The sequence below is a fragment of the Necator americanus genome, chromosome V (assembly GCF_031761385.1).
Source record: "Necator americanus strain Aroian chromosome V, whole genome shotgun sequence".
NCBI classification, from domain to species: Eukaryota; Metazoa; Nematoda; class Chromadorea; order Rhabditida; family Ancylostomatidae; genus Necator; species Necator americanus.
The window spans coordinates 37,010,189-37,022,767 of record NC_087375.1 but is presented as its reverse complement, the minus strand read 5'-3'; the positions used below and the strand labels follow the sequence as shown (position 1 = coordinate 37,022,767).

General features: G+C 38.1%; 2 protein-coding genes across 4 annotated transcripts; one reads left to right on the top strand and one right to left on the bottom strand.

Moving 5' to 3' along the window:
* Positions 1–531: 531 nt before the first annotated feature.
* Positions 532–3,452, top strand: RB195_016329 (uncharacterized protein; the record flags this gene model as incomplete). 2 transcript variants are annotated; one of them, XM_064207434.1, is made up of 10 exons in its annotated part: positions 532–611; positions 671–947; positions 1,925–1,992; positions 2,060–2,130; positions 2,190–2,254; positions 2,318–2,494; positions 2,573–2,727; positions 2,795–2,908; positions 2,979–3,105; positions 3,300–3,452. In XM_064207434.1, 10 exons carry the CDS (start codon positions 532–534, stop codon positions 3,450–3,452), a joined length of 1,287 nt encoding a protein of 428 aa, XP_064063316.1. The 2 variants fall into 2 exon arrangements, with proteins under 2 accessions (XP_064063316.1, XP_064063315.1); XM_064207435.1 differs by lacking the exons at positions 1,925–1,992; positions 2,060–2,130; positions 2,190–2,254.
* Positions 3,453–5,962: 2,510 nt separating this feature from the next.
* Positions 5,963–12,174, bottom strand: RB195_016328 (uncharacterized protein; the record flags this gene model as incomplete). Of its 2 annotated transcripts, none has more annotated exons than XM_064207433.1 (13): positions 5,963–6,071; positions 6,139–6,224; positions 6,528–6,635; positions 6,745–6,894; positions 7,027–7,108; positions 8,295–8,382; positions 8,464–8,600; positions 9,211–9,311; positions 9,572–9,710; positions 9,990–10,087; positions 10,799–10,944; positions 12,035–12,086; positions 12,139–12,174. In XM_064207433.1, the coding sequence occupies 13 exons, from the start codon at positions 12,172–12,174 to the stop codon at positions 5,963–5,965; spliced, it is 1,332 nt and encodes a 443-aa protein (XP_064063313.1). The 2 variants fall into 2 exon arrangements, with proteins under 2 accessions (XP_064063313.1, XP_064063314.1); XM_064207432.1 differs by having other exon boundaries at positions 12,139–12,159.
* Between the last annotated feature and the right edge of the window lie 405 nt (positions 12,175–12,579).

The window sequence follows — 12,579 nt, the reverse complement described above, 5'->3', positions numbered from 1 at the left end:
GCCCCTTATAGTCTCTTTTCAGTTGACAACGTATGCTTCAGCTGCGCTTTGTCCCTTTACTTCTAGAATATAGACCGGGGACCGGCTAAATATTTGCCCCTAGACTCTTGAGGCCCTGATTTTCTTTCAGCATAATGTTGAATCTTTTTGCAAAAATAGATAAATATTTGTACCTATTAACTTCTTGTCCGATTTTCCGACCGCGGAAAATCTAATCCGGTCTAATCTAGCTAAATCTCTCTTCGAAAAGTATTCTGCAAACCTGCAGGCCATCTCAAATAAGAATTGAGCAATTCAGTTTTATATAACTATGCATTGTCAAGCCAATCTGCAAAATCATTTCCACTACAAAATAGACCCGCTTTCAACTCAGCCTATTACTAGCACCTCACTAGAGGCCCAGATTTTCTTTCAGGATACTGTTGAATCTTTTTGAAAAAAAAGAGTATGTGCTTACTGCAGCAGCAGTGTAAGAATCACAAAGTTGTGTAGTTTTGACCATGCTATGGTGATCCCAATAAGTTTAGGACCATGCATGTGATTTTTCGTATCTTCCTTACCCTAGCCGTATGCAAAATAATTTCGTCGAAACTACATCGAATAGGACTACGGTAAGCGTTAGACGTAAACCAGCTGAAAAAAGCTGATATTTATATGTCTTCTTTTTCAGATACACTCCATCCTTGAAAATGAAGCTGTACCAGGAAGGAAAACTTGAGCAATATTTAGCACAGAAGGCCGCTCACATAACGAAGAGTTCACAATTGAACTCTGCCGGGACTCCCGTCATCGACTTCGACGATATGGCCTACATGGCTCAAATCACCCTTGGGACACCTCCTCAGACGTTTGTGGTTTTCCTCGATTCGGGATCTTCGAATCTTTGGGTACCGGATGTAAGCTGTGCTGAAGGAGAATCAAATACTTGTGGTACATACTGCAAGCAGGTTAGTATACTATGATGTTTCTACTTAAGGCCAGAGGGCGACAATACGCGATTGCGATTGCTCGCAACTGATTTCGACTTAAAGGCATCATCCCACGAATCTGAGGTGGTACGGATTTCAGATGGAGTATTCATATGTGGGATAGTAAATTTTGGAGAGGGGGTGATTCTGTTCATTTCTTCCTAATTGCCGTAAAAAACGGCCCGGAAGATAGCTTCGAGCGTCCCGGCGCGCTATTTACTACAACGATTTCGATTGGGGCGCGCCAGCCTTGTATACGCGCCGCATTTTTCGGGCTGTTTTTTCATGGGAATTAGGAAGGAATGGATGGAGTCACCCTCCTCTCCACAATATACGACCCCGTATAGGAACTCTCCAGCTGAAATCCGCAATACCCCAGATTCGTGAGGTGATGGCTTTAAAGAAATTGTGCCGCGAGTTCTTCATTCAAGAAATGAAGTGCTATAAATGAAACTAAAACTGATTTACCGGAACTTTTGTAATCTTTTCTGACTCCTATTCTGCTACTCCACATAGCTTTTTAATCCTAACGCAGCTTCGAGAACAAGTAAATAAATGAAGCTTTGGAAGCCGTAGCTAATATCAAAGAGCCGAGATTTTACGCTTATAGCAGGTGGAACTGAAACCTGGTATTCATTCTCTTAATCCAATAAAAACCTCATAATTACTTCTACAAAAATTCTTGCCACTTTCCATCATATATCAAAGGAAAGTATCTGTGGTGTGTGGTTTTTCTGTGGTTATAGTGAACCTACGTATTTTTATACACTCGCTGAACAACCACTTTCACGTAATTGCATCCGACGACTAAATCAAAGAGGTTTTTTTTTTCCTTTTAGTTCTTTGATGATCTTCTAGAATCGTTCATCGGCATCACATCGCTTCCAGAGTTCCACAGCATCTCGTGGATTCTTTTTTTTCTCTCTTTTTCTTTAGTTCAGACCTCTTTCTTTCAGACAACCCATGACACCTGTCTCACGTTTTGTCAACCAAAATGTTGCACAAATTCAGGAAATGTCCTAGAGTAGGTTAACAACTTTTACATCATTACAACTCCATCCCAGTCACATCACTGCATGTTGCCGTTTTAGTACGAAGAACGCCTGCACATCAAAGCACACCTTCAATCAGAGTTTATCCAGCACATACGTTAAGCAATCAGGTTAGTTATGTAGGTTTTGGAGTTTTCAACACAACAGAAAATCAAATTTCCACTAATAGGTTCATTCAAAATTTCCTATCAAACGGGCGATGTCAGCGGATTCTTTGGAGAGGACACTTTCTGCGTAGGTATCCAGAAGAAGTTAGTTGTCTTACATTCTTCGAAATTGGTGATGGACATATTTTAGCTCTCCAATACTACATTATGTGCCACCGAACAGATATTTGGTCAAGTGACTACCATGGGTGAAGGATTCAATAAACAAGCCGAGGACGGGATGATTGGTCTTGGATGGCCCGCTCTCGCACTGAATTCGATCACACCTCCAATGTTTAATCTACTTAATCAAGGCGAATTAGACCAGGTATTGGATGCTGTTCATGTGAAACCAATCATTTTAGTCATTTTGAACATTTTTGCTATTTATACAAACATTTTTCAGCCATACTTCGTTATTTACATGCGGCATGTCGGCGCACATGCCGATATTGATGGGGGTCAGTTGACTGTGGGTGGTCTTGACACTGAACACTGTTCATCTGCATTCGACAAAATCCCATTGACTTCAAGAACATACTGGCAGTTTAAGTTGTCGAGGTAAAAGCTTCACTGAGGGGAGGACGCACTCTCTCGGAATCTCCCATCTCTAAGAGAATAAATGTAGGGTGAGTGTGGGATCATATTCGGCTGCACCCAGCTCAGGATGGCAAGCAATTTCCAACACAGCGTCCACGTTCATTGGCGGCCCACAAGCCATAGTGGATAGTATTGCAAAAGAGTGAGCGATCAAAAAGTAGATCCTGTTAAAAAGGATGGGAAGAAAGTGTTCATTTACGATTTTCTTGCAGAGCTAATGCGAAATGGAGGGAATCGCTAGGATCATACTTTATCGAATGTGGTGGCAATGATCCTGATATCGTCTTCGAAATCAACGGAAATAATTACACTGTGACCCAAAAGAACTACAAAATTTCGGTAAGGAATTGCTTTCTTGAGTAAGTTTTGCGTCCAAAAAAAATGTGTCATGGAAATAGAGACACAACGTCAATAGGCATCAATTTTATGAATGCTTCTAAAATCGTCTAAAAACAATACAATAGAAGGTACCGATGGTTTCTTACCCGCGGGATAAATACCTCCCTCAAAAGTAAAGTCACATATTTTTACAGACCGGAGTAGGATTATGCATGTTCGCCTTCTTTCCTTCTACTGCCGGCGGTTTCTCTCCGTCTTGGATGCTCGGACCACCATTGATCAGGGAGTACTGTCAAGTTCATGACATGCAAGGTGGTAGCATAGGAATGGCGAAAGTTATTGCATGAGTCTCGTGCTTGTTATTATTTTGGCAAATCGTGTAATTGTAAACAAGATGGTCACACAGCAAGTGGTAATAAATGTTTTGTCACATCAATCATCAATGTAAATGTATAGGATCAGTGGTATATCGCGATAGCGATAGATCAATCCAAACAGAACCGAAGTTTACAAATGCTCAGTAAGAAAAAAATGACAAGGAAATCTTATGTCTACTGCAACGGTGGAGAAAATGTATTGAAATTCTGTATTCTCAGAGTACGTTGAATTCACTTGTTCAAAATATTTAAAGTAAGGCACAAACGACCATAACTTTTCTGTGAGAATGCGTGTATAGTACGTACTAAGTAATAAACACTAATTTGTTTGTTTGCCGGTGTGAACACGAGAATGTGTTCCTATTCTGTATTCTACTCCATCCGTCTAAGGGTAGAGACGAAACGGAAGTCTTTACTATATTCTAAGCTACTTCACTAATATTCAGCTATATACTAATCTATTTTCCTATTATTCTACTGTATTAGACTACTGTTAGGCTTATTTTGCCCCTTAGTCGAGCTCGCCTCTCTACAGATTGCGTATTTTCTGCTCGATTTGGGTAAAATTGTGGAAAGTCGTGCAATTTTCCTTCAGAGGATTCTCATTCTAGAGAAAAACATAATGAATACAAATGCAAAACATAGGGCTTATAAACAATTTCAGCAAATTCCACCTGTTGACTAAGCTTGTAGTTTTCTCAGCAGTCTTTTTTTTTGCTATAATATTTGAGTGCATTAGGAAAATAAGCTTTGCTACAAAAAAAAAAAGAAAAAGAACGAGGAAGAGGTGATTCCGCTTGAACTCTGATCAATCGCGGGAAGGCAAAGTACAGAAGTATGTGGAAAAAACAAGAGGAGAGCGTGCGTTGCGACAGAAGCGTAGCGCTATCTCGGTAGATCACACTCAATTTTGACTACATATACGCAAATGAACTTGAAGTCAGTAAATGTGGGCAGAAACATAATTTTTGGGTAAATAAACGCAAATAAATCTCACGAATATGCTAGTACTTTTGTGTGGGATACATTCTTCGATATGTAACATAAAATCTGTCGATACGAACTGTGATCGCGTGCGGCTGTAGCTCTACCCGGCTCTGTCTTCGACCGCCTACTCGAGTCCGTACTTTGCTGCCTTTTTGTATCTCTTCCTTTTTTGGTTTTCCTGTGAACTCCTATCCTGAGTGAGAGCAACTTTATCCTCCGTTGAAGAATTCATACCACCGTTGCAATTCTTTTTTTTTCAATTTTGATTTCTGATGCAGTAGGGCATGGGACACGATCGAATTCCTATAAGTCAACACATACCGTGACTTTTTTTCAGCAGAAATAATTTATCACTCAAATGTTTGCCAAAAACAAACAATATATATATATATATATATATATATATAAACAAACATAAAAAAAAAAAAAAAAAAAAATAAAAAAAAAAATAATAATAATAATAATAATTAATGAATGAGTCTTTTTCAATCTATTAAAGCCCCGATAAAGTAGGGGAAAAAAGACTTCCGAGTGAACTTTTCCATAAACTTGTCCATCTCAAAAGGCTTTAATAAAGGAGCATAGGGACGATAATGGGATTTTTCTGTGCGAACTGATGTCCACGAGAGTCCGATGACAGATCTCCTAATCAGCAAGACTCCATCTTTCTTTACCTAAAGGTTTTTTCCTTTCATGCGGGAGCATGGAGATCAAGGAAACGTGGATCAATCGCTCATAGATGTCAGGAGTTGCAGCGAAAAGTCATTCGTTACAAAATCAAGCACAATTCAATTGAATGAGACTTTTCCGATCTATTTCCGAGTTAATGAATCTTCCTTAAATCCTCTTTTTGAAATTAATTGAATTTTTATTCAGTTCATATAGTGTGATACTTTTGTTGACGCATCAAATACCAATATGATCACTGATCATTCTTTGTCTTATTATGTTAAACTCGGTGGATTTCTTGAGAACGAAGAATATTTAGAGTCTGCTGTTATTTTTTCCTGTATTCCCGAATCTCTTAGTTCTATTGCAATGCTTTTTTGACAGTGATTGCTTGAAAAAATAATGCAGTGTTACCTTTTCACTGACTTTCTATCCCAAACCTTGTACACTGGAATGCTCTACTGTGAATAGTCTCATATTAATTAGAGAGTGTTTTTTTAATGTCGTTTTAATAGAAAGGTTTAAGTTAAATTTTAAGTTGAGCGATTGCATTTCTTTTGAATATTTTCAAATATTATTATTATTGTTATTATTACTACCATTATTCCTGTATTCTTTTTGTAGAAGAAGAGCTAATAACAGAGATTTCTTAGAAAAGATGTCACTGCTTTTTATGTTCGAACCACTTTTCAGTTCTATTTTATTTTTTGTTTGTATGGGTTGTTGTAAGAAAATCCGCAAGTTGATCAATACTGGAAATGGCTCCATCAGCACCCAAATGTCTTTTTATACGAAAATTACACTGAGGAAAATTTCCCAGCATATTATAATCGATTATAAAAATTGCACAGTCCAACGGATCTGTCGCAAGCCGCTATGCAGCCACCGCACACTCCTCCTTTTGTGTATATTACCTCGTTGAGGATGTTACCTCTGGAATTATGCATTTTTAAGGAAGTTGTTGTAGATTAATGTGATGTAGATGAATTAGCAAACTTACGGAGGGCTATAACGGCAAATAACGACGGAGGTCAAAGAGCACGTCTGTATGGCACAGCCAAGTTTCACACTTTTCGCCCAAGCCATCTAAAAAATCATTTTTTTTCACTTTATAAATAATTCAGAAACAATTTGAGCTTTCGAGGTCATGGAATTATCTAGGATAATGTAGTATCTCTTTTGGTTGCTTTGGAAATACTAACAAAGATAATAACAGGAGTTAAATACAACAGTTGTGGAAGTTCTTTAAGTGCTCTCATTTAGTTGGTGATAATTTAGTTGGTGTCTATTTTGTTATTATTTTTTGCTAACATTTACAAAACAACGAAAAGAATAATCGGGCATCACCATCCTATTAACCAATATTTTACTCGATCGCAATAAACGCACCTGTGTGAAGGCTGTCTGATCGATCTTTTTCTCGTTCAGGCTGTCCTGATATCTCAATCCCCCGTTGATAGAATCAGCATTAATTTGATTCCACCAACTCTCTGTTGCCTTAAAATCTTTTCATTTGTGTAATCTGTAAAAAGATCCTTGATCACTAACTTTGTTTTTTTTTTATCGCAATTGGTTCCACTAATTTAAGACAACCTTTCAAACTCACTTCTTTGAACGCTTCGGTTGGATCAGCGTTTGGTTCTGGGTACACGTAAAAGTTCTCTCCATACCCGTTTCGGGATCCTTCGGGTGATTTAGCAGAGGGACAGGTGCTAGCATACTGAATCGCTGATGCCTCAACATCGCAGTCATACACCTTAAAATATTGACTGTGGGTTAGGAACAAAAGAGAGTTTTCATACCTCAAGTATGAAATTCTCGTTAGACTCCATTTTTAATTGTGCGAGAAGATCAAGCTTGGGACCCTAAGATATTCGTGGATACTCACCATTGCCGGCATATAAGAGGAAGTAGAAAGATTGCCTTTTGGATTCTGGCCGTTACGAACTTTACCTCTTGCGAGTAGACTTCTGAATAAATCTTTTCGACTCAAATTCTTCCTATTAAAAGTTGAGGAAGATAGTTAGGAAGAGTGTTGTTTGGAAATTAGGTGATTTCCTAATCCTAAACTTATATCTTATCATTTTTTCAAGATTTTTGGCTAGTTGGGATGTTTGGCTGACCTGTTTTGAAAAAATCTTCTGCAGATTTTGAGCCATAGGAAGGGTCATGCCCAGCATGACTCTCCCAGCCAGCGAACATCACTTTCTCATGCGGACGCGGGAAATGGCCAATATTACGGTAGCTTTCCCGCGTCAGCTGCAGTATATAAGGACTTGCTCCAAGCGCTCGGGGTCCCGTTTCTTTTTTTCCTTTTGTGGTGCTCGTTTATCGTATTTCGTATTTGAAGGTGTTGTTTCAATACCGAGGCTAAGCCGAGATGTGGTAACTGCGACAGCGCGAGCCGCTCCAGACCCGGGAGCCCCTACCGATGCCCGCTGCTCCTCCTTGGAGCGGACTCGGGGCACGACTGGACGTTTCGCCTTAGAAGAAATACCAAGAAAATAGGACTACCAGGTTATCCTTTTTATAAGCCACCCTGAGCAAAAAAGGTTCATTGAATGAGAAAAATCAGGAGCGAATCCTAAAGGAAAAGGTGTGAGAAAGTGAATCCTTCGAATTCGTTGCAAATATTGTGAAAAGATCATCCTGCGTCTCTTTCTCCGATGTTTTTTCTTCTGGAAATGTTTTAGAATGGCAGTTTCAGGCAGTGCTGTGTCGATCACAAACAGTACTATACTAGAAACAAGTAGTACACTAGAAGTGTCCGAACAGAAGCTGGTGAAGGAACGAGAAACAGAGAACCCGTCCCCTGGATCGTGCACGCACCTCTGTGGGCTGTATAAATAAGGATAAGATGGAGATGGTTCATACTGTAACACCAAATTAGAAATAATGTTAATATTATGCAAATCAACGCGTAAGGTGACGAAAATCTTGTAATAATGAAGAGTGTATACGTTTTTACTTCGTTGCTCGTATGGTTAGGGAGAAAATGTTCTTCAAAGATGCCTTCAAGGCATATAAGCAACACAATGTAATTTGCTGCCTGTAATTCCTCGGTGAGATCAGAATTTTTAAGAATTATTTCAAAATATCTAGCCATGAAACCGTTTCTATTTCTTGTTTTAATGAAAGAAGTTAATTTTATCGTACCTTTTGGTATTGTGAGCTTCAAGCACCATTTTCCTCGTTGAATCTGACATCCCTTTATTAGCGCTGCACATTTTGTTTTCTTCTCCTCCTATACTGAGCATCAAGAGATGACTTTTTAAAAGATAACGCATCAAACGATGACGAGCGAAAATTGCATGAATAAGCCAACCTGGTACAGGTGGTTGTCCTTGATATCGACACAATCCTTCAGCTTTGACACATAATGAACCAGGATATGTTTTACAATCACCTTCCGTTTTACACCCGGTTCCCTCTTCCCACAGAACATTGTTTGGAAATCCTCCTCTTTAATAAACATGTGTATGGAGTAAAAATAAATCTATCAACAACGGCATCGAAATGACTACGGGGTGTTTTGAGGTAAAAAAAATATGTTAACCCTAATTTAGTTCTATTTTCTTTGCAATTTTTATCATACAACACGATATGAAAAGTCTGTTCACAGGGAATTGAATTTAAGAAATGTTCAAGAGGGTTCAAAGTGTACAGAATTTTTTTTCCTGGCAACTAAAGCAAAGCAAAGCAAAACTCCACAATTATGTTAACAAATTCTTTTCAATTCTGTCTTCTTTACGATGTGACGTTGGAAATCAGAAGAAAAATATTCTTTCACAGAAGTGAGAGTTAGTTAGATGTTGCATTTTTTGAAATATTAGGACTGAGTAATTTTATCTCTCTACTGCGAAGGACAATACAGGTTGAATAAAGTTGTTGAATTCGGTATTTCACTTTTTTCTATGCTCCCAGGTTCTTGAATTATGGAAGATTGGTCTTGACTATGCAAGAGAATCGATTTGCTGATTTTCTTCACTTGAATTGAATTAACACACTAATTGCTTTATCAGAATTTACTGTTGAGAGAAAAATTAAGTTCTGAATCAATTAAACGACTTACACAAGATTGTAAATGCACGAGACGTGCGTTTTCACGACATTGTTGTGGTTACAACCATCTTTGTATGCGCATCCGATTCGAAGTGTTTTCGCATAAACCATCTGAAGTTACATCGAAACAAGTAAACAAGTAATCAGGTAAACAACAAATCGGAGTTCTAATTCAACTGATTCCTTTGTTTATTCTGCAATTTTGTCTTCTATGCATACAGACCATATTTTAGAAGGTAATACTAATACTAATAATGGTACTAATGGTGGTACTAGTACTGATACTAAAAAATAAAAACACTATAAGTAATAATAACTATATTGATATTTTAAAAATGTGTGCTCAATTCGCCAACAAGCTAACTGCTTACATTAGCAAATGTGTAGAGCCGTGCGTCATTATATCTGTTACCGGAACTTTTTAGACCGTAATATTTCACAGGGCTATGCCAGATATCCAACGCCATCTTGAGCCGATTATTCTTATCAGCGATAAAAGCTTCTTGGATCCTGGAATTCAAATAAAATAATAATAAAATTACAAAGTACAAAGATATTAAAGATAAAGAAACTATTTTCTCCAAGTGTTTTGTTTAAGAAATCTATGTAGACTTCCGCGAAAATTCAAGATAAAAATAATTAATAGAACTAATTCAAGCTCATAATTAGAAAAACTAACCTAAATTCATCGGTGGAACTGTTTATATTGAGCGACGCAACAATATGTTCTAACTACTCACAAATTATTACCGATAAAGCTGGAAGGTACAGGAAATGTGAACAACTTACACTGCAATGTTTTGACCGTATCCGTTAGTGAATGTAACACGGCCTTCGCATTTTTTGAGTTGTTCGAATAGTACTTTCTCCATTTTACAATCGTACTTCTAGAACGCATCTTTTCTTCAAAGGAAAAAAATCGGAACACTATTCATTAAGCAGAAAATCGTATGCAATAATGAGTACAGAGCATATTCCTGATTAAATATGGAATTTTTGATCGGGAATTAGAACAACATCAATTCTCTCTGCGAGCCAAAACGCTCAGATAAAGTCGAACAGAGGTGAAATTCGCTAAAAATAAGTGTTTGAAGCCGAACGTTTTACACTCTCATTCACATATACAGCTTCAGTTTCTTTTGTTCAAATTTTCCTAACTTTTAGTCGTTAACGAATTTCTAAGCAAGGTTCTAAAATTTACTTCATTGACCCGATTCCTCCCATTCCTAACGGCCAACAGGCACAAAATCTTCGTTCATTCGAAACTTCTCCATTGTTAATTATCAAGCTGATGCTTACTGCTTCCTCAAAAGATTTGAATGAATCCATTTTTGGCACAAAGCTTCCAGATGAAGGCATCAAACCAATTTTATACTAAGTCTGGAAACTATATGTCTGGCGCCGACATTTTTTTTCTATTTGTCATTTTGCCGTTTGTACCCTCTTGCTGCTCTTATTTACACTACTGTCAACTTTCCTACGACTTACTTAAAAGCTACGAATAGAACTTCTCTTTCTTCGAAATTTTTTTTTCAAATAGACAGTACTGGAAATGTTTGAAAGGTGGACAATTTGCATATTTCTTCAGATCACCTCACCAGTTTATACATATTCTTGGCTGATGGCAATAATCCTTCGTTATTACTGGCCTGGCCTTTGGCAATACTCTCCCTTAGATCATTATGATACTTCAGCAACTCTGTTCTCTGTGCATCTTCGAGACCTGCTGCGTTGCCTTGGCATACTGAAACTTGTCGCTGTCATGGGAATAGTAAAAAGAAAAGTTGTTGTCATATTGTCTCATTCTATGGAACATCCATCCGTTCATAAAATTATAAAAAACCCAAAAGCAAAACTATGTCAGGACTGGAAGCCATACAGCCGTGGATAGAACCACTAGTTACCAAGATGGCGTTTTTCCAATTGAATGACAAAAATTCTTCTGAGAATAAAAATTCTCAGTTTGCTATGGTATTCGAGCAAGATTGTTCTCTCTGGATAACTTAGGCCTGGTACTTGGCCTTGGTATGCTGAACTTGTCGCTTTTTTAGGAGTAACCAAAAAGAGAAGTTGTTTTTAGAATGATCAATTCTCTGGAATCCACATTTATGTTCATACACTCACTGTGAAAAATCTATTCTCTGAGCAACCTTGAAATTCGACCTTAAAATGTTCATAAAACTATGAAATGCTTTCAAAAAAAAGTTCCTTAGGCTTAAACGAGACGAGAAATAGTTAAGGTAGGAAAATCTCGCTTCACATAATTGGAAGAGAACTTTCGTCCAATGTCAGAAAGCAAAAGTTAGGGATTCTGCTGCATCTGCCAATTGGTTTAGTAGAGTTAGGTGACAAGAACATTGATGAGACAAGAACAAGAACAAGAGATGACAAGAACGTGATTTCACGGAAACCCGTTGGTCACGAGCCGTGAGCAACTGATTTCCATAAAACCGCTCAAAAGGAGGACTATTGACCAATCATGAAGTCCTCTAGAGAAAATACGACATTTTTCGTTTTCCTCGAGAGTGTACAAGGAGGTAGAAACAGTTCGACTCTTGCACGTGATTAGAACAAATGGTTGTATTACTGACGCCCGCTTGAGCGAATTGAAGGAAAAAAACGGGTGCCGCAGATAATTTTTGTTACAATTTCGTTTCGACTTCAGAGAAGCGGGTGTGAAGATAAGTCTGTCGAAAATCTCAACCTTGGTGCACTTATGAGTACAAGACGTTTTCATCCACAATGGGCGGTTCAAAGAGTTTAAAGTACGCGGCTTCCAGTTACATGACTCGCCACAAAACTAGCACCAATCAAAATCCATTAAAAGAACTCACTTTGTCCAGCGAACGCGGAAGAAATGAAGAAGAGTAGAAGCAGGGGTTGTTGCTTAGAAAGCCATTCGATCATTTGAGGGAGGAAATGATGTGATGGGACTCACCTTGATAGAACGCACCTGCATGTCGATAATTATCATGCTAGGCGCACTTTCCTTTATATTTATATCTATCTAGCATTTTGCATATCGAACACTAACAAGGGGAAAAAAACTGCATGATATTTGGACAGGCATCCAGACTGATGGAGAAATGTACGAGACAGCAGCAGAAATTTTTTGACATTCTGCTGCTACTGTTCCCTATCAATAAATAGCAATTTCCACCACGCATCGACCTCAATCCACCCAATTTCTTTTCTGCAAGCATTGTTGTTTGATCACAGAAATGAACGCAGAAAAAATTCTGGAACAAAACAGGGATCGAAAAGTTACGTCGCGAACTGATCTTGCTCCGAAATTCGTTTTTATAATGAATTTCAGTATTTCATTCTCAGAGTATAATATAAGACTCCGGGGGTTCTGTTGATTGTTCTGCTTGTAACT